The sequence below is a fragment of the Pogoniulus pusillus genome, chromosome 32, assembly GCF_015220805.1.
Source record: "Pogoniulus pusillus isolate bPogPus1 chromosome 32, bPogPus1.pri, whole genome shotgun sequence".
Lineage (NCBI taxonomy): Eukaryota > Metazoa > Chordata > Aves > Piciformes > Lybiidae > Pogoniulus > Pogoniulus pusillus.
The window spans coordinates 389761-413091 of record NC_087295.1 but is presented as its reverse complement, the minus strand read 5'-3'; the positions used below and the strand labels follow the sequence as shown (position 1 = coordinate 413091).

The 23331-nt window shown below is 51.9% G+C and overlaps 1 protein-coding gene and 1 long non-coding RNA gene across 7 annotated transcripts in view; one reads left to right on the top strand and one right to left on the bottom strand.

Moving 5' to 3' along the window:
• LOC135189462 (uncharacterized) overlaps positions 1-4023 on the top strand; it is a 44496-nt gene extending 40473 nt beyond the window's left edge. Inside the window, exons 3-4 of the long non-coding RNA XR_010308097.1 lie at positions 1915-2156; positions 3807-4023. This is a non-coding gene — a long non-coding RNA (uncharacterized LOC135189462). The remainder of the gene's footprint in view (positions 1-1914; positions 2157-3806) is intronic.
• Positions 1-23331, bottom strand: part of TMEM108 (transmembrane protein 108) — a 121618-nt gene that overhangs the window by 23486 nt on the left and 74801 nt on the right. For all 6 annotated transcript variants that reach the window (XM_064169861.1, XM_064169862.1, XM_064169856.1 and 3 more), the window contains one exon: positions 17568-17649. In XM_064169861.1, coding sequence (XP_064025931.1) covers positions 17568-17607 — 40 coding nt within the window. In that variant the 5' untranslated portion in view covers positions 17608-17649. The remainder of the gene's footprint in view (positions 1-17567; positions 17650-23331) is intronic.

The following is a 23331-nucleotide window of genomic DNA, read 5'->3' as shown; positions in this document are numbered from 1 at the left end:
TGTTTTGCAGTGAGCCAGTCGATGAAATCTTGACTTGTTTATCTGGTGTTGCCAGCCTGGGTCGTAGCTGCTCTCGAGGGCCATTCCCTGCCTCTCTGTTTTGTTGATAATCTGCTCCAAGCCTGGCAGGCACTGAAAAGCTGCAAGCTCTTCTTGCCTGTCATAGTCCAGCTTTCCTCAAGCAGGGCACTTGGCTGCCTCCTGAGGCTGAGAATTAACTTGGGGTCATTGTTTCTGAAGACCCTTCAGACTTTGACTCTTACCTATTGGAGAGATCTCAGTTTCTGTTTATGTACTTGCTCACCATGTGGGTTCTGTTTCCAGACTATCACTTGCTAGCCATCTGTGCCATCTGCAGAGTGCCTGGGCCCACTTTGGGGGAGTGCTCTTCAGAAGTTCCTGAGACTCAGCCTGCAGATACTTTCACTGCTCTGACAAATTCACTTCAATTGGCAGCTTCAAGCTTGCTTTTTTGTCAGTGTCTAGGTCTGCACCTTGTTCTCAGACTAGAGGTGGTCTGGCTGTACAGAGCATGGAGGCACACGGAACACAAGAAACCTTCCAGTAAGGGGTTTAAGTAAGGGCCCAGTGAGGCAGAGAGACTGGTGAAACTGGCCACACTTTAGAGTGACACCCAAAGTGTGTGGGCTGTGTTGATGCCAACAGGAGCAGCCCAGCAGGAAGACAATGCATGCTTGATCCCCGGGCTTTGCTAGCCAGAACCTCTCTCCTCCTGTTTATAAAGCACCGAACTGCTCCCTCTTCTACAGCTCATTACTGCACAGTCTCACACAGGGCTTGGCTGCTGTTCCATTTCATGGATTTGGAGTTGCAGAACAGCACCTTTCAGGGTCCCTAAGCTACTACCCCCCTGCTCAGCACAAGCTCCTCACCCCTCACCCCTCCTGCCTCCCCTGAAGCCCTGCCCTTGGTTTCCCTCTCTCATTTGCAGCGCAAGGCTTTCTCCTGCAACCCATTCCCGTCCTTCAGGATCTGCAGGAGCAGCGTCCGGCGTGGCTGGGCAGTTGTTATCGATGCCAGCTCTGCCCCCGCGGGGCTGTTCCGCAGGGGTGCAGCTGAGCAGCAAGGCAAAGGCGCAGCGACACACCGGCTGCCTCCCCTTGCTTGTCCCTTGACCGACCCGCTCTACACCATCCCCTGCCCATTACTCTTCTGTTTGTAGCACACCTTATTTTTAGACCCATAGTTAGCAAACTGATTTGCTGCCCTTCATCAGCGGTTTCTGTTTGCAGCCTGGGGTGCAGGGGTGCTCCCCGGCCCCTCTGCCTCTGCTCCCTCACGCCAAATAACGGCTGCGGGTGGTGAGTGCTGCTGGTGGAAGCTGCCCTCAGGAAGAGACCAGGCTGGGTGAGAGCACAGGCTCCTCGGGGCTCTGGGACAAGCACACCTTAGAGGACCTTCCAGCAACACTGTCAGGGTGCATGAAAGTCTAAGGAAGCCAAGATGTGTCTATTCAGTCACAATGCAGTGGTGAGGACAACAGTGCCTGCCTCCTGCACCAACCCTCAGCCTCTGCCAGATGTTTAATGCAATGAAATTTGCCCAGGAGCTCTGGGTACCTGCTGCCACTGCTCCGAGGAGCTCTGGGTACCTGCTGCCACTGCTGTGAGCTGGCAGCACGAGGGCAGGATGGCACCACAGAGGGGTGAATGAATCAGGAGATAATCTGTTAATTCATCAGACTGTTCAGCCTCAGAGCAAGGCTCGTTGCTGGGTTTGTGTCATGGTTTCCCATGATGCTGCCTTCCCTCCTGAGATCTGATTAAAATGTAATTGGAACTGCTCCTGTCTTAGAGCTTCATTGTCTTACTATCCTGAGGTAGGCAGAGGCTCCCTGTCGAGAAGATGTTTAACAGCAGGGCATTAACTGATCTCACTTTCATTTCATTGCAGAAAAAATGCTCCTCTTCCTCAGCTGATGCTGTTCCTTGCAGAGAGGTGATGAGTGCAGGCAAAGGCCCCCAAAGAGGTGAGCCAGCCAGTACCTGATCTGCACAGATTTCCCTTTCTGTTGTGAACCCCCACTCCAGCTCCTGTGACCACCTTTGCCAGTGGGCTAAAAGTACAACATAAGAGAGCAAGATCTGCTGCTGCTGCAGTTCTTCTGCCTCTGCTGAAGGAAGCTCAGCAGACAGGTAGGAACTCCAATGGGAAGAAGAATAATTGCCATCCAGTGGGGCAAAGTGAGCCAGAGCATTCTGGCTGGCTGTGTCCTGGCTGACCAATGGACACTACCTAAAAATGCATTGTGGCAAAAAACTGATCTGGAAGGGAGAATTATTTACCAGATTTATTTATGTCTAAAGACTTAGTTCCCTTTAACTTCTGTTGCAAATAAGAATGCTTAGCAACCTAAATCCTTCCTTAAGCAGACTGAGCAGAGTAACCCTTTGACTTCCCTCAGACCTCCCTGCCCCGAGAGACAAAACCTGTTCCCTGGAGCTCTCTTACTCTGCCTGCACTGATCCTCCATGCAGCAGCAGAACAGCAGAAGCCAGGGAGGCCTCTGTGCCTGTCCCACAGACTCCCAGCACAGTGCACTAGAAGCCACCTGAAGGAGCCATTCCACAGCCATGTCCCACCACCCAGCACAGATGCTCATCTCCAAGCCTAGCCTCTGTTTTGCTTTGTGTTTGAGTGCTCCACCAAACAGCCACCTCAGCTCTAGCCCTTCACACCATTAGCACTTCTGCACTTGCACAACACCCAGGCACCATAAAAACTGCACTCGTTGCTTTCAGGAGTGCTGCAGACCCTTCCCACCTCAGAGAAACACGAACATGAAACTGCAAAGTGCCTGGCAAACAGCACACAACCACTCCACCAAGCTGTGTCTGTGCCTGTTAATGGAGGCTCAGGTACCGGGCTGTAGCTGCCCATAAGCACACCTGAAAGCAAAAGGGCTCCCAAACTGCTGCTGAGAAGAGCAGGGACCCAGCTGTGCAGGCTGGAGGAGCTTCCCAGCCTAGAGATCAGCAGATCACTGATTCATGCCAGTCAGCATCAGCACTCAGGTGCACTTATTTCGTAGTTCCTTGCATAAATAGTCTGCAGCACACAAAAGATGTGGAATGAGAAGAGAGAGCAGGCAGCAACCACTTTCAGAGGTGTGCTGTTACACTGGGGAGAGCAGGGCCTGCCTGGGCCACCCAACTCACACAACGTGGACAACCTGGCAGTGTACATTACTGTGCTTGCTTATTTACATCACACAAAAGCAACTTCAACAGTCTCCACAGAAAGTATTTAGGGTAGCAGCTCTGCTGTACACTCCAATACCTGCTGCATTACCCCTGGGCAAGCAGGGATGCTGCATTCCTAGCAGCATCTTCAGCTGCATAGAACAGTTGTTTTGAAGTCAGGCCTGAGCTGTAAGCCATTAAGTATGAAAGAAAGCCCAAAAGAGCAAGGATGGGAGAGGTAACCACACAGCCACAAGCAAGGAAGCACATCTGCAGACAGGAGGAGTGGAGTTAGTGATTGACAGAGCCAGCAGGAATCTGTTAAGGAGATTAAGGAACAACATGCAGGCAAAGATAAATTCTCTTATTTGCAACAGTATTAAACCTCAATTGTGGTTTAAAACACAGAGTGATGAAAAAATCAGAGCTGCTGCAAGGCAAGGTGAAAGAAATGTCCCCCTCTTCCTTCCAGACCCATTATGTAGCATTCTCATTTTAATCTCTGCATGTGCTTTGAACCTCTGCATTCTGCACCCCAAGCAGAGGTTTATTCAATTACTTCAAGCCGTTCCCAAGTTAACCTAACTGCATTTCCTATTGCAGCCAAAAGGATCTGAAGAGCTGGTTCAAGGGGGATTTTGAAAATGCCATGATTTGGTCCTGATCAAGCATGAGGTAATTACACCTGGCAACAGAGGACTGGAAATCTGAGAGTGCATGAAAATGAGAAGCAAGCACATGAAAACAGAACGTCAGCTGAGCAGAGGAGCTTCTCTCACCTGCTGGCAGCTCTGACTGCAGCACAGACAGAACGAGTGCTGAACTGCCACTGAGAGCTGCACACTCATTCTCTGCACTTCCTGCCAGTCCAGCTCTGAAGGAAATATCCAGATCTTCACTTCCCTTTGTGCATATCATGCAGTAATCTAACGTCAGCACTGTTCTTGATATGCAGTAGCAATGGGTTTGGTGTGGCCATGAAGCTTGAGACTGTGCCTGGTTTGGAGTCCTCTGTCTCACCCAGAAATGCTGACCAAGAGTGGAGATCCTTGCCCAACCTGAGCTGACTCCAGAAGCAAGTGCCAACATCCACACGAGCAAACAGTGTGGTGGAATAGGTGGGGAACTCGAGAGGAGAGCAGGAGGTGCTCAGGACCCAGTGTCTGCACTGCCTGTGTTTCAGAAGCTACTTCTGATCAGCTCTAGCACCCGTCAGCAGCTGGGCTACGGCAGCATGTTCCCAGGGGGCAGGCTCCAGCCCAGTTTCATCCACAGGGATCAAACTGCTGCAGGCTGATAAAGCTCCTGACATAAATGAAGTGCAGAGAGCAAGGACAGGCAGGAGATGAGCTTCACCAGTAGCCTCCTCAGCTGAGCAAAAATGCTGACCTTGCCTGGACCAATGGCCCAAATGCGAACCTGAGCGCTCCTGGGCAGAGTACCAGGCCACAACCTAAATACAGTACTGTGAGACCACGCTAAGGGCAGCCACTTGTGCCTTAGGCACCCAGGACATCAAGACACTGATGACACACCCTGCTTACACTTAGAAGAGTGTACAGGTCCCTTAGCAGCCAAAAGAGAAGATGGTGAGACTTGAGCATTCCCACAGACACTGTCATCTGTGTGCCCTGCCTGGGAAAGTGCCAGCAGCAAACCCCTGCACTTTCTGACATCTGCTCAGCAGAACTGGTGTCTCCTTGCTCAAGATGTGGGATGAAAAGCTACCTGGCAGCAGATGGCATTGGAACTCAATGTTTAAACATTGCTGGCATCCAACTTTCAAGCTGCTTTGCACAGTTTTAGGCATGTGGCTCTCATTGAGCCCAAATGAGCTGCACACAATTAAACCACTGGGAGCTGCTTAAAAAATGTCCCCCCTGGGTCTTAACAGAAAATTCATTGTTTAAGCCCTGATTATTAGGCTTTCTACACCAAGATTAATTAAAGTCTTTAAGGAGCACAAGGGAAAGAAAAGGGAGAGGAATCACTCAACAGATTAATTTTTCCATGTACATGCAGCCAGTTTCCAGCTGTGGCTGAAACAGCCTGGGAAGGCAGCAGGCACAAGGGCAAGCACTCATCTGACCATGGACTGTAAGGTGAGGGATCCCAGTAACGATGCTGGGGACCTGAGAGAGTGAGGACCCATCAAGATGTTCACCACACGGCACAGCCACCTGCAAACCTGCCAGAAACCAGCACCAGGCAGCAGAACCTGGAAACCACCTAGCAACATTGAGCCTCTTTATGCTGCAAGAGACGTATTTGGAGAGCTCCAAACCCTGCTCTACCTCCTCTGCAGGACAAAGCCCACTGAACAAATGGTCCTTCCATTGCTGCAGCACTAAAGGAGGCAGACCCAAGCCCTGGCACTGCCTTAGCCACAGCACACAGCACTTCAGGCTGTCAGAGCTCTCCTGAGGGAATTTTACTCCAGGGTTGTAAATCAGTGCTGGAAAAACACCATTTAAGCAACACTGCAGGTTAGAAATCAGGATCTAACTAACCCTTTGTCCTTCCATGGGGCTGATCTGCATGAGACTGTTTAAAATGCAGGATAATGCCTGAACTGCAGCAGGGGTTTAAAGGTTTTAGAACACCCCAGTGCTCTGTGGCCTCAGACAGCTAATTCAGATCTTTGCTGGGGATTAGTTTGTGAGCAGCCCAAACTCAGCTTTCCATTAGCTATCTTGATTAACAAGACCTCCACTGCCATATGAGGGGTGAGCTCCTTCTCAGACATGCTCATTTGGCTTTGAAGGCTGAAGTGCCCTGATTACTGTTCTCTTTTGTGACCCAGAGTCATTTTAAATGGCTCCACTAATCCGATGTGTGGGTCAGATGGGGAGGAAGCCGTCAGTCACAGCAGCCTGAGGAGGAGCCATCATGATCTGTGTCAAATGATGCGATGCACACCCTTCACAGAAGCCAAGTCAGGGTCCCAGGTGGGCTCCGGAGGGACAGATCCCTTCCCTTTGCCTGTGACACAAATAGTCATGCCATGGGGTAGCTAAGCAATGAGGAAGCCTCCATAGACCCAGTGCAGGGCAGACAGACCAATAAAATCCTGTTGAAATCTGATGTCTGCTCACAGGGAGAAATAAATTCATCAGTTCCTGGGCTCCCAAGGCAACATCAGATGTTGTCCCAGCAGGGTATAAAGTAATCTGATGAATAATAATTCCTGCTGCCAGGCAGGATACAGCAGCAGTACCACTCTGCCATAAGTGTGCTGTTCTTTGGACATCACCACAGGGTGGATTGTCTTGGGCACAGAGCAAATTCTCAGGGGCACAAGCTGCAAACCTTGCTCTGGTGCTCTGACACTAACCCCAAGATCCACAGCAGAGCTACATTCATGCATGCCAAAGTGCTGAGAGCACAGAGCCACAGTCCCTGGGGTGAGATGCAGCTCCTGGGCTGACCTGTTGGTGAAAGAACTATCTCAGCCTCTGGGAACCTGGGAATGCAAAGAGGGATGGGAGCTGCAAACAGCTGCATCTGCCAGAGCTTTTTAAGGTGAGAACCAGAGACTGTTTGATGGGAGCAGTGAGCCAGGAGCCCTTCCTGTAAAACTCAGCTAGCAAAACCTGTATGCCTGCTGGAAAGCATCTGCCACCTGCACGGGCTGGCGATGGCACTGCAAGAGGTGCAGTGTGCAGGTTAGGGCTGCTGCAAACCATCCCAAAGGAGAGCAGGAGATCCAGCATCTAAAAAGGGTTTACCCATAGCAGGGTGTCCTGTGACACTGAGGGCACACTCCTGAGCTTTTCTCACCATATTTTGCTTTGGAGAGGGCAACAACTTCACAAGCTCCAGATGCTGAGCATATGAGGAATGAAGGCTTGACACAGCATGTAATGAGATTGAGGGCATCTACCCATACCTGGCTCCTCCTTGGGCACCATTTGGATGTAGACCTGTACACTGGTCCCACTGATGCCAAGGGTACAGAGATACATCTTTAAATGCTGTTGCTGTAGAGCAGACCTTCTGATGAGGATGAAATGGTAGGAAAGAAAACAAAGAAGCTGTGTACCAGGCACCCTGAACCCAGCAAAGGAAACAAGCTGTGTACCAGGCACCCTGACACGGCCCATGTCCAGCTCTGCCAGCTGCTGGTAATGCTTTCTCTTTCCAGAGCACCTACAGCATAACAACAGCAGAAGCTTTCCAGCTGCTACAGATGACTTTGCAGCAGGTATCAGCAGTAGCATTTACATTCACCAGGGCTGAAAGTGGCCTAATAAACCGTGCCTGTGTCAGTGCTGCATGGTGCATGTGTCCACAGGCAGCATGGGAACCAATGGCTCTGGCAGCAGCACTGGCGGTCAGCTGAAGGAGCAGGGCCGCAGTCACAGAGGGCAGCTCATCCCTCTGCACACCTCAGTTCCATAGCTGAGGACTGCTACAACCTCACTTCTTGGGCTCCTGATTCCTTTCTGCAACTACCAAGTAACATTCACAGCCTGCTCTCTGTTTTCATTACCCAGTCGATGTCCTGCTAGATACACTGGAACTAAGTATGGACACTTGAGTCAGACATAGATAGGACCAGATAAAGACTACTGTGTTAAGCTCTAAAATTAATGCCTCGAGTTTTCTGGCAGAGGCAAAATGTGAGTGATATTAAAAGTAATTAAAGTTGTTACAGTTATTACAAGGATACACTCAGAGGCCAACGTTTAGGGCTTAGAGGAGACATGCCCAGAAGGGATGCTGAGACAGCTCTGCACACAGGTACCCAGAGAAGGGGGGGCTGCATCCCTGTCCAATCTGTTGGGGAAGTCAGCAATACCTAGGGGTTGAGGAGAGCAGGAGAGGGGAGCACTGGGGAGCTGCAGAAATGGAACTCGTTTGGTGCAGTCCTGCAGCGCAGGGCAGGGAGGCAGGAAGGTGACCACAGCCAGCCTGTGTTACTCCTGTAAAAAGTGGAATTCAGCAGACACAGCCAAAAGCTAACCCAGCAGTGCCTGGAGAACTGGCTGCACCCTGCTAGCTACCTTCAAATGCAACACCAAACTTTTCAGTTTGGGTTTCAGTTAACCCAGGGAACCTCCTTTGCATTGTCTCGGGAGGAGCAAATCTGACATCCCCCCCCTTTAGCTGTCAGATGTGCCCAAGAGGATGAGCTGCTCTCTTCCTACCACCTGAGAGCTCTTCTCTTGTTTAAAAACACAGCACTGAGCGAGTCAGCTTCTGGCCACACAGCTTTGGAGTGGCCACTCAAACTGCTGCACAGATGCAGTGACAACAAACACAGCCAGGGTGGATGTGCTGAGCTCGAGGGTCTGAGGGCAGTGGATGGGACACCACTGGACTCTCTGCACTCAGCCCAGCAGATTGCAAATGAGGAGCAATCAGTGCATCTTCAAATGACCCCCAGAGTGCTGCATGGGGGAGAGGCAGGCAGCAGGATTTTGCCAAGAGGGCCTGCACCTTCCTTGGCTCTACAGCAGCAGTTGCTGATGCAGAGTAAACAGCTTCCCCATTCTGTGGCATATATGGAGTTGAAAATCCCACCCCAGGCATTCCTAGCTAATGGGTATCCAAATCTGGCTGGGGAAACCTTAGCCTTGTCCTTCTTGTGAAGGGAAAATGGGTCCCAGTCACCGGGAGGGCCTTTCCCTAGGCCCAACACGACCCACAGAATCTGTTTCACCTCACATTATGAAACAGGAGTAATTACAGGCCACATGAAAAGCAAACAGACATGACTCTGGTGTAAATGGTGTCAGCAGGTAAGTCTGCACACCCCTCTTGGTAAAGCCACCAGCCTGCAGAGCATGCAAGTCAAACCCACCAGGAATAGAGATCTCTTTTCAGAAAAGCAGCAAAGCCTGCACATTTTGATGCTTTCAGGAAAAAGAAATCCACTAACTTGCCGTTGACTGGCATTTAGCCTGCGGGCAGAGCTGCCAAGACATGGTAATTACAAGGCCCTGAATTATGCTGCAGGTATTGATCCTCCGAGGGGCAGAACAAGAGCCCCGTGCTGACCCCTCCAGCCCTTTGCAGAGAGCAGCTGGGAGTTGACAACAACAGAGAATCAATGTCTGGGTAAACTGCTGGGGCTTTTTTCCCCCCTGCAGTGATAACTCAATTTAGCAGGAGTTAGCTCCTTGTCTGGTTGTATTTGGGCTTTCAGAGAGTTGCTGCCCTGCTGTTTGAGAAAATAGCCCCATCTGAAACGGTGGGAACACTTCATTCCAAAGCCCCAGCTCCCTGCCTTCAGCCTGGAGCAGGCCTTACTGTTACCAGTCCCTTCAGAGTGTTCCAGCTGAAAAGCCCCACTGCTGCCCCCGTGGCTGGGGAACAGCCAGGCCCTCCTGGAGGGTGGAAGAGCTGGCATTCTGGTGTGGAAAAAGTGCCCCTGAGAGTCATTACTGTCATCAACAGTGTGGCTCTGCCACCTGCCACCAGGTGACTGGCTGACTTCAGGGAAAATGCTCTGCTAGATGAAGGGGGAGACCTGCCACAAAATAAACAAAGGGGAAGTAATGATCACATAAAAAAGAGAAGTCCCAGGAAGCTTTCAGGTTCAAATACCAGTTCATGGCCTGCAGTCTGATTTGGGTACACTGCAGTTTGGCTCCGTGCAGAGCAGCTTGGATGGCAGAGGACCCTGTCCATTTGTGATCTCCCGTTCCCTTAAATTCCAAAGTGAAACACCTGGAAAGACGGGAATGGTACACGGATGTGGATACAGACTACCTGCTGCAGAGCCAGCACCTAGTGCCAGGGCTCCTGCTCCTTGCTGGCCTGCAGAGGGGCACCACAGCAGCTTTGGCAGACAGGCACATACAGCATGCTAGGCAGCAGGGCATCAGCCAGCAGGGCCTGACACAGAGTTAAGAGCACAAAGAAAGAAAACAGCCAAATTCCACAGAAAGTATGAACAGCAGAGGATGGGAAGAGCCATAGGAATGTCTCGTTTCAAAGTTACAACTTGGCCCCGTGCCTGTCTGAAGTTTGATTTGAAGCTGCTGCTGCTTCTAGCACACAAACCAATAACGTTAAACTTACAAACCCAGCCCGAACCCTTCTAGAAGTGAGCAGGGCAAGGCAGGAGCAGCAGCTCAGCGCTGGCAGGGCTGCGCCGTGGCAGGGCTGCGCCGTGGCAGGGCTGCGCCGACTCGAACACCGATGCTGAGCAAGCCTCCCTGCCCTGCCGGCAGCAGCGACTTTACACACGCACCGGGCGAGGCTCCTAAGCCACCCCCAGCTCTGTGTGACGCTGGAACGAAAGGGGAAGGTCACTCTCAACCAGGCCCTGCCGGCTGACATCTCAGACCTCTAGGCCTGGGCAACTTCTGTAACGCCTGGGGGTCTCTGCCCACATTTCACATCTGCAGGTGAACAAGAGGCCAGGAGCAGAACCTGTGAGTCAAGGTGAAACCAATGGAGCTCAGCAGCGAAACCAAAGGTCCACAGGTGAGAAGAAAAGAAGTAAGAGAGAAGGGGAAAGCCGTGGGGTTCCCTGCAGGATCCTCTCTGTCTGTGACTGAGGTTTCCCATCCTGCAGAGTCAGGAGGCGCTGGGAGAGCCAGGAGCAGACCTTGCCTTGATCTGCCTTGGTAACTTTTAAACTCAGGTGTGATTAGAGAGAAAAACCGATGTGGGAACAGCGGTAGACAGCTGGCAATGTGACCATGGGCTGGATGTCCTAACGTTTAGTTCTTTTGTTCTGTTTGCAGTGTCTTCTCCTCTCACATCACCTTCTCCTGTACCCTCATCCCAGACAAGCCTCTTCCCCTCAAGCATGTCCCCAGGGGGCAAAGCAGGACACCTCTCCTGAGCTGACAGCACACCCCTGTCTCTCTCTACCTCTCTTTCTCCATACATGAAGGTCTCAGTCATGCCAGCAGCTCTAGGCACACGTGGCACAAAAGCCAGATACTGCTGTCCGTGGCACAAGGCTGATCCACAGGGCCAGCATGAGAGCCTGTTCAGCTGCTGCCTGCAAAGCAGCACTGGGCAGCTCTGGCTGCCTCACAAAGGATGCTCTCATCAGACCTGAAATCTTGATTTTCTTCAGATGTGCCTCCAGGGCACACTCAGGTTCACACAGAATAAATGGGTCCTCTGCTGCTAAAGCTCACCAACTCTAAGGGCCTTTCCATCAGACAGCACTGCTGAAGGGACTTGGCTTCAATTAACCAAGAAAGCCCCCAGGAAGACATTAAGTCACCACGCCACTTACAGCCACCAGCCACTGCGTCGGCATGTCCCAGGCTCTGCTAGCCCACGGACAGGGTGGGGGCAGGGGTGGGGAAATGAGGCAAGAGAAGCACAGAGTCCTACGAGGTTAAGCTGGCAATGTAACCGAGGCAGGCAGCAGCAGGGATGGTTACTCAGAATACCTCAGCCCTGCTCTGCCATCCCTCAGCCCAGGCATCCCTCCTAGCTGGGCAGTACTCAGCATGGCAATGCCACTGGCCAGCATCAGTGAGCTGAGCAAATGGGAAAGGCAAAAAGAATCCACCCCATGAGAACAAAAACACATGAAAGAATAGGAAACTGCAGCTGTACCTGAGACAGTAAGAAAGCCCAGTGTGGCCCAAGCCACCCAGCATAAACCACGAGGATCTGAGCCTCTGATGAGCCTTCATAGGACAGCACAATCTCACCTCTCCAAGGCAGAGCTGCACAGAACCATTTCAGCAGGTGCTGTCTGCCCACTGAGCACTTCCAGTATTATATTAATAATCACAGGGTGGCTCGGGTTGGAAGGGAGCTCAGAGCTCATCTGCTCCAACCTCCCCACCACACCCAGGGACACCTCTCAGCTAGACTCAGCTGCTCAAGGCCTCATCCAGCCTGGCCTTGAACACGCCCAGGCAGGAGGCAGCCACAGCTTCCCTGGGCAGCCTGTGCCAGAGCCTCACCACCCTGACACTGAAGAACTTTTTCCTCAGCTCCAGTCTAACCCTACTCTGCCTCAGCTTCAAACCATTCCCCCTTGTCCTGTCTCCACACCTTTGTGAAAAGTCCATCTGCACCTTGGTAGCCAGCAGCTCAGACACTGGAAAAGTGCAGAAAGCAAGCTAGAAGTGATACTCAGGGCACCAGAGATGCAGGGTTTCCTTCTGCTGATACCTTTTTCTTGTTCTGGAGTAGATGCAGCACATTCCCTGCTCTTGCACTCTCAATCCCTTGTGCAAAACACCCAAACATTGGTGTTTTGCACAAGCTCTGCTTTTCAGTGCTTCCACGGCCCCACTGCAGGTGTTGTTGCTTGGCTGACTGCCCCACGCCTGCTGGGCCTCCAGGCATGCAGTGACTTCTGCCTCAGCTGTAATGATGACTTAAAGGAAGTTCAGGACTATGTTTCTTTGTTCCTCAGGCGTTCTTGGATTCTCTTCAGCTTGACCTTTCATTCACTCATTCAGGCCAAGGACTTGATTTACTGCCAGCATGGACATGGTCACAGCTGAGTGGGTGGACACAGGGTTTCTGAGGGAAGCAGCTTGAGTAGCCATAACTCTACCTAACCCTTGCAGCATTCTCCTCACAGCCTGATTAATTCTTGTTCAAATGCTAGGAAATCAAATTAAAGGCATGAAAAGTGCAGGTGCTCCATCACTGACAGCAGAGGTTAGAGCACTGCGATCCCAACACGCATTAAAAACAGCCTCAGGGTGCTTTCAGCACACAGCCTGGACCAAGCAAAGGGTCCCCAAAGAGACCCATCAATGGCCCCCACCACACAAGGCTGTGGGGAGCAGCTGTCACAAACATAGCTGCTTCAGGTCCAAATGACAAACAATTCACTTTATAAGGTGGAAATAATACAGTGGACTCATTTTTGATCTATCAAGTTATTGTCTTAACACGACAGGAAGGAATGAACCCCAGGGCAGGGCTTTCCATCTGGGGTAAGCGTCCAGACTTGCACCTGTGTGTGGGACACCTCTTGGGTTTCCAGCACAGTGGTCACAGACACTGCTGGCAGCAAGCCCCACAGCTGCTGTGTGCACACAGGCTAAGCAGCTACCCTGGGAAGCCAGCTGTGCTCTGAGGAAGGCAGCTGCAGTTCTCATCCACGCAGCACCAGCGTGAGCTGGAGGTGCTTAGTGCCTAGACCAGGGTCAGGCTGGCAGGTGAGGGGTGTGAAGGCACCAGGTGCTTGCTTGCCAGGGGAAAGAGCAAATGCAATAATTGGTTGGCTTTTTTACCCCAAATTCAGTGCCAAGGACTTATGCCATGACCTGAAATTCTACAGCCCCAGGCCTATTGCACACCTTTGCTTTCCAAGGTCTCATTAAAAAGCTCTCTTTTCCAGGAAGGGATCAGAGGCTGGCAAGCTGCAGCTTCCTTTCAGGAGGCTGAGTTTGTGCAGAGGCACCAAAGCAATAACCCTTAACTGCACTCTGGGAGTGCTGCTGGCCCCTTGCTGTGATGGGCAACCTGCTGCCAACCAACCTGACCCTCCACTGCACCCACTCCAGCCCAGCCAGCATCCTGAAAAGCTCTGTCCACAAAGTGCCACAGGACCAGAGGCTGTGTCCCTTTCCATTTTTGAGCAAACCAGATGGAATCTGTTGTGGATAACCAACTGCTGCTGCAGGGCTCAAGGCAAATGCTTTCCTCTCTGTCTGTGAGTCCCTGTGACTGATAGGAAGAGACTCTGCTGATGTGTATCAGGCGACCCCAGTACATTCGGCGTAAGTTAGCTGCATGTTCCTATTGCATGGATTAATTATACATAGCTGGTGAAAGCTGAGAGCCCCCTGACAAAGCAAGCAGGCTCACTTGCACTAAGGACACAATCCCCAGCGGCTACAGGACCAAGGCTTTGGTGGGAGCTTTTGAAATCATCTAGATGACCTCTGGCTCCTCTGAGAGATGGTTTTCCATTTAGTGCTTCAGCAGCAGGCTGAAATCCTCCCCACAGCCTGTTCTAGTGTTTCAAGGTCCTAACCTGCTGCAGCAGTTGTACCTGGTGCCTAGTGCCGAGCTACCTGCTCTGCAAATCCATTTCTTCCTGCAGCAGAGAACTCCTGCTGGCAGGAGCCGTTTCTGCCCATGTGCTATGAGCGAGCCCTGCACAGCTGTCCAAGCAAGGCAGCAGTGCAGACCACACAGCTAGCAACGGACACAGCTCGGCAGTAAACCAGGAGCTGGTGGGTGCTGGTTCCTGCCAGGGGCATGGGGCTGCAGGAGATGGAGCTGCTCAGCCTCTCCAAAGGCCCCAGGTGCTGGGGCTCACCTTGCTTGTGGGATGTTTGTGAAGAGGGGGATGAGACCCTGCACTCGCCTCAGACTCCAGCGGAGCACTGGTGTGTGCCAGCCCTTTCACAGGGTGAGCTGTGCCTCCAGAACTTCACCAAGACGCAGGTAGGCTGCCAGCTGAGCTGAGCAAGGGGAGCTGCACCCACAGCAAGAGGACAGGAGGTCTGAGCCAGCCTGTGTTAGAAGGCACAGCCACTGACTTGCCAGAGAAAGCTGTGCGTAGGAGAGGTTCTGCTGCTGGCAGCAGGCATTAGGCCAGGCCTGGGAGCCCAGCAGCAGGACCTGGGAAGGCAGAGAGCTAATGGCAGGAGTAGCACTCAGACTGGCATTTGCTGCCAGGTGCTGTGGCAACAGGCCCTCAGTAAACAGAAAGAAAAAGTCACTCATTCTTTCAGGGCAGTAAGTGTCTGAAGTCCTGAACACAGCCACTGTGCCGAGAGGCTCCTGCATTCACCCTCCTCCATGCCTGCTATCTGCCCAACTCAGGAGCCCTGTGCAAAGGGCTTGGGCAAAGGGCAGGGATGGGAAATGCTAATGGGCACGTTTATCTCAGAGAATCCAGGCACTGCTGCTGCAGCTGCAGGGCTGAAGCACCACATTAGGTCTTGCTAACAAGCAGGGATTGCACAGCCTCATGGGAAGGGCATTTGCATCTCCAGCACTGTGGACGCAACAAGCTTCAGCCAAAGAGATGGGCCCTGAACAAATGGCAGCAAGTTATGGACACACATTTTGCTTGAACTGGTCCTCATCAACCCAATCTAGCCAGTGCCTTCAGAGCTCTCACCAGAAACCCCTTCCAACCTCTTTGGTTCGACCTTTCTGCAGTGGGGTGTTGCTTTTTAATGTCTCACAGATCCTGGATTAAGCAGAGGCTTTGAAGCTACAGCTTGAAAGCTCTGCTGCTTTCCAGTTAACATCACAAGCTTAATTCCTTCTTCATGAATTATAAATGACCAGAGGCAAAGGTCTGGGCCAAATGCTGCACTGCAGTTTTTACAAAGCCTACCCCTTGGCAGCTGGGATCAGATTCCAGCCAGCTCCAGCCCTATTCAAAAGGGCAGCTGCTGCTAGTGCCATTTCCACAGAGCATTCTCGATCAGCACAAGCGGGAGGAATGTGCCCTGTGGGCAGTGCAGCAGGGTAGGGACGGCCACGGGCCGGCTGCATCGCTTACCCACAGCTCACCCAAAAGCCAGACATAGGCTGCCTTTCAAATCCTGCCTAGGCACCAGCCTGACTTCCAAACACACACCTGACCCTCTCCCACACACATGCTGCTCTGTAAATCAGGCAGAAGCAGCCCCAAAGCCAAGCAGTGCTTGAGGACAAAGTGTCCCAGCACCTCAGACAGGCCCACAGTGGCCACGGCACAACGAACAGAAAACAAACTCGGGGAGCGGGGCACCCACTGCTGGCACTCAGCCAAGATGTGGCAAGCCCCATAGCGACGTCAGCATGAGTGTGAAACTCCTACTCCTACGTTTCTCAGCCACAGACGTGCTCCACGAGCACAGCTTTGTCTCTCCAGCTGGTCACTGTTACTACAAACACACCAACGCTTTGTGCAAGCCCTCCCAAGAGGACACAGATTGGGCACTTCTCTCCATAGCCCTAAGCCTCAATTCCTCACTCCCAACACAAAAGACAAAATGCTGCTGCAGCAGAGAGGCAGCACCATGTAGCTGCTTGTTGCAGCTGCTGGAGAGCCAGCCCAAAGCAGAATCGACTCCCCTGGACAGTTTCTCTGAAGGTTTGCTGCTTTTCTCCTCTGGGCAGTAACAGCAATTCCCCTCCTCCGTGCAAATGGAACAGGACCATGCTGCAGGCCCTTCTTGAGCACAAAGGACAGTTGCAGGAAACACATCAAAGTCATTTCCTCTTCCTCGGCTGCTGAATGTGCTCTCTGGAGAGTGCTTTTGGCATTGCGGTGTCAGTGAGAGAAAAGTGAGCTGGCACAACCTGCAGGGCAGCTCAAAGGAAACTGAATAGCAATGACGTAACCACAGGCTTCTGACAACAACCAGCCAGGGCAAAAACTCGTTTCAGATGCCTAAACCACCTCTTACATAGCTGCAGCTCTTGCATTTGTTCATGATGACTAAGTCTAGCACAGACTTTTGCTACACCTAGAAAGGAAGCAGTTTATCATCTGAACCCGAGCAGTTTCTGGGTCAGCAGCAGGTGCAGAAGGCACCTTTCCAGGTGACATCCCAGAGTTCCCAAGGCTGTTCCTGCTCACACTATCTCTGTGTTTGTAGGTACATATACACGGTTTGCTCAGCCTTTCCCCCTTCATCTTCAGCATTCCTCTGTTTACTGCTAGACCTTCAACATCCCTCTGAAAAACACAGCCTAAAGCAGCAGGGAGCGCGGTGGGGAGTGGTGCCCAGCAGAGAGCATGTCACTAAGGAGAAAAAAGAAGAGCCTCAGAGACAACTCCTTCTTACACTGTCACTGGAGCTTAGCAAGGGCCTTTGTAAAACCCAAGGCAGCAAGGGCTTACACTCACATTAGTCACTCTTTGAGGTGTAGGACAGCATCAGTGCTGTCCTACACCTCAAATCTTGCCTTCCTGCCCTGAGAAGGGGAGGTAGCCTCCACCTACACAGTCTGAACTTAACCCCAGTCCTTTTGCTGGGCTTTCATGTTGAATGGACTCTTCTGAAAGCCCAAACTCAGAAAAAAAGAAACCACTTGTCTCAAGAAGTGACACAAAATCAGTTCTGTGGGAGTCTGAAGCCATGCTCCCTCAATCACAGACCTCCTGTTGAGAGCCTTCAAGCAGAGGTGCCAGGCAGGATGCCTTCCACTGGAAGAGAAGGCAACAAAAAGGTCTCATTCCTTCTGCAGTCAGCACCCTCTGCTTCCCCACTTCGCTCTCCTGAGGGCAAGGCACAGACCAGCGAGGCAGAAGCAGCTGACTCTGAGCTTGTTTTTGAACACATCCCCACCTGCCTCAGTTAACAAGGGAATTCATTCTGTACGCTTCCTGCGGTACCAGCACCAAGGCACGTGGTTAGGCAGCTCCCTGAGCTGTGCCTTGCATAGATACTGCTCTCTTGGGCAAGGATTTGGACAGTTCCTTTCTCTCAGAAGCAAAGCAAAGAAAAACTGATTACTTACTAAACAGTTGGCAATAGAGGACCTGTAAGCTTCTCTTCATGGTATCATGTAGCCCTGCTGGTCTGCCAGTTTAGTCATGATTCTGCCAAAAGAGCAAGAGAAGAAGAAAGTAATTTATTACAGAGTAACTGCTCTCTGAACACAGGATGTGACCACCCTAGCTCCCCACCTGGGGAGTGACTAACAGCACTTTGTGTGCCCTCAGATGGCATTTTTGAGTACCTGTCACTGATGGTTTTCACCTCAGTTTTAAATCTAGGATGAAGAAAAGAAATGCCAGTTGTGCTGCTGGTAACTACTCACACAGTGAGAAAAATAAATGCATAAATCAGAAGTGAAAGCAAGTGTAGTCCCAAAGCACTGCTGTCTCACCCAGTACCCACAGACAACGCAGCATTCCAGCTCTGCCTTCCACAGAACAGCATTTGCTGAGGATTCAGAAGCACCCCCGGGAGACAGGACACTGAGGTCAGCCTCCCCCGGGGCCTCCTGTCAATATTAAGTAGGACGGACCCTCCAGCTTGCAGTTCAACATAGCTGCATCTTCCAAACTCCTGGGGGCATCTGAGCCATTTTATCATGCCCCCACAAAGATCTTCCGCAGCCTTTTTGAAGCCCTAAGACAAAGAAGGCAAGGCAGAGAGTCGTAGCTTTGAGCTGAACACATGCTGCAGGGCCTGAGGGAGCAGAGCCATGCTCACCTCTCTGCAGCTCTCCGAAGCACTGCGACGTTTCTTGCCTTTGTTCTGTAGGAAGAGATGCTTGAGCTTTGGCAGCCCTTAGCACACAAGCACTGCACTCCTGGTTCTCACAGCCTGCCCACTGACCTTACTTCTGAGCAACTCACAGAAATGTTGGGATTTGCAAGGCCTTCTCTCCCAGGATTTATCTTGCTATCAAATTCAACCTAAACCAAAATCAGAATGTGACTCATGCTGCTGTTTGATCACAGGCACTTGTTGGGACACTCCTGGTCACCCCTTTCTGCTTAAGGTTCACCGAAAGGCAAAGCAGGCACAGCAGAAGGCTTTCAGTCCTCTTCCACAGAGGAACAGGCTGCCCAGGGCAGTGCTGGAGTCACCATCCCTAGAGGTATTTTAGCAGCATGGACTTAGAAGCAGAGAATCTTACATGATCCAGGAGAAAAAAGCAATCAAAACTGCCCCAAACCATTCAGATGGGCAGCAGCTACACTCCTCAGAGGGCCTGAGCCTGGCACAGCTGCTTGAATCCACACTCTCCCCTTTCCAGAGATAAGCACAGACCAAGAAACACACAGAGAAAGCAGAGCTGGTCTGCAAGCAAAGCCTGACAGCAATTGCTGTCCCTTCCCTGACTTCCCGAGCTCATCACAAACTCCTGAAATCCCAGCCCCCACTCCTGCTGACACAGCAGTTCAAACCTCAGCTCTCACTGTGTGCCTGCGATGCTCCTGGCCTTGCTGAGCATTTAAAGGCTGCTGTCACCAGCAGGGAGAGCGGAGGGCAGTGTCAGCTAACTTACCCTTCATCACCTTCGCTTACCCACGTGTCCAGCCTGAGGCGCGCCGACGCAAGGGAAGGGACAGAAAGGCTCACACCTTGGGGTCACACAGCTTGGGGTCACCACCGCAAAAAGAGATGTGCACAAAAACCTCACGGGAAACTGACTATGGCCAGGGGCAGAACTTAGTCAGGAACGGCCAGTTAGCACCACTGCTGCCTTGGGCTAATGCCTTGGCCGCTGTGCTGATCTCCTGAACAAACACCGAAGCAGCCGAAGGCAAGCAGTGAGAGGGTAGGGAAAACTGTGAGGAGAAATACCAGGGCGTAAATCAAAGGTCAGCTCACGTGGGACTCCCCTGCTTTGCGGTGTGCCTGCCCTCCAGCCAGCCTGAGTGCCGTGGACTCTCTGGAAAGGCTGGGACAGACAGGATTAGTGTCTCAGCTGCTTGTGACTGAGAAGCCCCCGAGATGGAGATCAGAACAGCTGTACAGTAGCAGGCTGCTGAATGTCCCTCACAGCTCAGCAGCAGAACAGGGGACTTCAGTTATTGACTTTGTTCCTAGCAAATCCTTTGGAGGCAGCTCCGGTGGGAAACAAGTCTGAACACCAATGGTGCTGGCTGCCTCTTGCTCCCAGGGGTGCACAAACACGACTGTGTCTCTCTGTCCAGATAAGCAGCAGCCTCCCATTTTCATCACTCATCTCTGCGGAGCTCTGAGAAGTCAGCACCTTCACAAGGATCAGAGTGACCTGGCAGCTGCAGCACAGCGAGAGTCTGGGCACTCACGCAGGAGGCAGAGAGAAGACTCCTGTGTGCGTCCTAAACCCCTGACAGGGCTGGGGGTGGCTGCAGGAACAGAGTGGGAGAGAAGCTGCCCAGCTCTGGTTTTCTCCCTGCTTGGCAGTCAGGCATTTGGCTGCAGTCACACACACAGCCTCTTGCCCACTGTGCCACCTAGTCCAGATTCATTAACCCCTGGTTACTGTTACCAAGCTCCTGTGTACCCAGTCCCACCCCTGCATGGTGACACTGACCATTCCAAGGCACGGCAGGCTGCCAAGGCATATCCACACTTTACAACCAATATATTGCCACAGAAGGTCTTCTGAGTGCCAGTTTGGCCTTTTTCTTGCTCCAAAAGGTTTTTTTTCCCCAGCCACAGTACCTGGGTGCCATTTTTCAGGTGGAGGAAGTGACTTCTGCCACTTTAACACAGAAGTCGTTACTATCTAACAGTAATGCCAGACATACAACACTCAACCAAGCCCTTCCAGGAGAACACCTGCTCTGGCAGCCCACCAATAACCCCGCAGGCCAGCTAAGCCCTCCCATCAGAGCTCCTGCTGTCTGGCTCCTGGTGGCCATTGCAGACTGACCTCCGACGGCCAAGAGCTGCTGCAGGGCTGGAAGCGTGCGGCTGCTGCGGGCTGCCTGCAGAGCTCCCCTGCCTCTGGGGGAGGAGCAGCTTCCACAGAGCCACAGGGAACAGAGAGGTGAACAACTGGGTCAGGAAGGCTGTACAGAAATAGGCCTCGCTGAGAAGAACCTTTCACTCTCCTCCTGGAAAGCCTTTGGTTGTTTTTTTTGAAGGCAATTTTTAGGACTATGATTTAGGACTAAGTTGTGTCATTCTTCAACATTTTACTTGTGAGTCCTACGGGAGCTAAACTGAAGCACATCTTTTAACATCAGATTGATGATGAAAGCTTCAGATGCTGTCCTGTGCTCAGGCAGCCCTCAGCAGTGCCAATTGTCTGCTCCTTGGTGAGAAAACCATACACCCCTTGGAAGCTCTCCCACTAGAAGGCTTTCACAGAAAGCTGCGCTGGTTGTCTCTAACTTGTGGGGAAGCACAGGAAATGCAGATTCTTCTTCTTTGTGAGGCACAGCAGGGAAGGGATGGAGAAACAAGCTCCACTTCTGCTGCATTCCTGGGGTGCTCTGTTCTCCCTGCAGGAGCTTCCTCTGGGCACCTCCCTTGCCTTAGGGTGTCCACATGTGGGTGAGCACCTTTGTCTGACAGACAGCAACCTGAAACTGCCAGATAAGGAAAGAAAGTGCCTGCACCTGCTCTGAGGAAGAGCTCACTGACTGAGCTGGGCTTTGAAAGCTTGAGCTGTAGGGAGAGTCCCCTGCACCAGCTTCCCCCAGGGGACTGCAAAGATGAAGAAAACTGAAGGATACACAAAAAGGTAGCCAGGCTAAGTTTTGGGCCCTCTCGGGCAAACTCAACAGGCTTGGTGTAAGGCAAGTGCAGAAGAGCCAAGGCTACAGCTCATGCCCATGAGCTCTGCTTTGTCTTCCAGCCCCCTGGGCAGCCTACACCCATAAAGCACAGAGGAAAAAAGCACCAGTGAAGGGTGCCAACACCGTGCTCTTCCAGCTTCAGCAGGTGCTGACCCCAGTCCACAAGACCAACTGTTTTGGAACCTGGAGATGAGTGAGGAACAGGAGCTTTGAGTCAAGTGGCAGTGCCCCACCAGTGAGTTTTGGTTGTATCCAAGGAGATTACTTAATCAAGGAGAGAAAAAAACCTCAGCTGCAAAAGAGAAACCCGAGATAAGCAGCAATGTATCCACCTGCCTGCTTCCTGCTTGCTCTTCCTTACTTCCCCTCTTATTCTCTCCCAGTGACAAAAGGGAGAAAAAAAGTGAAGATGGCATTTCCCCTTTCTCTTCTCAGTGAAAAGAAACTCACAGAACACCTCCCATCACCATATACACTCACTAATAATTTCATGTCAGTTTCAGATGGAATGCTTTAAACCAGATCCAAGCATAATGTCCAAGTACAGCATAAGGAGCAAATTTCACCATGACAGATTGTAGTAGACACAGGCAAGTACCAGAGACTGAAATACTTCATTACAGTTGGAAAACCCCAGCGGGAAAGCACAAGCACCTTGGGAAGCTTTCACCATCCAGTCTCAACAGTGCACTCGTAAATTTAACAGCAAACCCCACACTGCTGGGGGCTTCTTACAGAGCATAAACCCCCAGCAGAAGCCTTGTACATCTTGTACAAATATCAGTGCAGTAAACAAACAGGAAAGGCTGGCTCCTCCTGCCCTACAACAGGCTGTCAGTGCTCGAGCAGTCCCGACTGCACTGCTTGCCAATCTCCTTCGCACAGCCAGTTTAGAGCATTGGCTCACCCTGGAACCAAGTTTATCACTTCAGGGTGCAGCCTGATGCAGATGCTCCCATGAGCCAGCTGCTGCTCTGAGCACAGAGACATCCTTGGCAGGTTTGGATGCATGCACACAGCCACAGGGCACAGAAACACAGGCAACAGCTTCACCTCTGTCTCCTCACTTAAACCTCCTTCTAGCAGGGACATTTACTACCCCTTTCACAACCAGAAAGCTAAGAGGGAAAGCTCTGGGATAGGACTGCTCTGCTTTGGAGAGCTGCTCAACACGCAGCAGACAGCAGAGTCCACTTGCTTAGACTCAGCATTTCGTCTGCGAGCTCAGTGACTGTGTCTAGTTCAAGGGACATCATTCTCTTATCCTCAGCCTTCAGCCCCAGTCTTTGATGGTAAAGGAAGAAGCAGCCTCAGGAAAAACAGTGACCCGGTCCTAGAAAGTAACCCCTCTTATAGAGGAGTATGTTTGACACTGGTTTGGTAGAGCAGGTGGGAATAGCATGAAGAGGTTAAAAGGCCCATGCCAAATGCAGGGTCATTGGTGCCAGCCCAGGCAAGGTTCCCATGGTGCAGACACTGCAGTTCAGCTCACAACGTGAGCAGTCCTGCCCCAGTCAACAGGAAGAGCTTCTGAGAACAGTCCTTGAGGAGAAGGGGGGCTGCCTCCTCCACACCCTGCTGGGCTGCACCATGGCTTTGCTTTCGTGGGCTGTAAAAAGCTGGGGGAAATGTGATGTCTCTTCTGGGTGCAGTTCACTTCTGAGCTGTGCGTTCAGCCCTGCAAAGGCAGAAGACAGGAGATGCCCTGCCACAGGTCTGTCATATGACACTTACCCCCCAACCAGCTCACATGTCTGGGCAACGAGGCCACCCAGGGATACAGGGAAGGATGCTCTACGAATGAAGCTGCAGCTTCTCTCTAGCAGTCCCTGCTCCTGCATGCTAAGGCTGCTGTGGCAGAGATACAGAAGATGGGAACTGACAATGAATCAATGAGAGCCCTCCTGGTGCATCTGTCCTTGCGGTGCCAAGGCTGCTCTGGCTGTGGTCTGCACACACTGTGACAACTCAAACTCAGTGCTCTGGGGGGTTGTCTGCTACCCAGCCTCGCTCAGCATAAAAGAAAGGCCT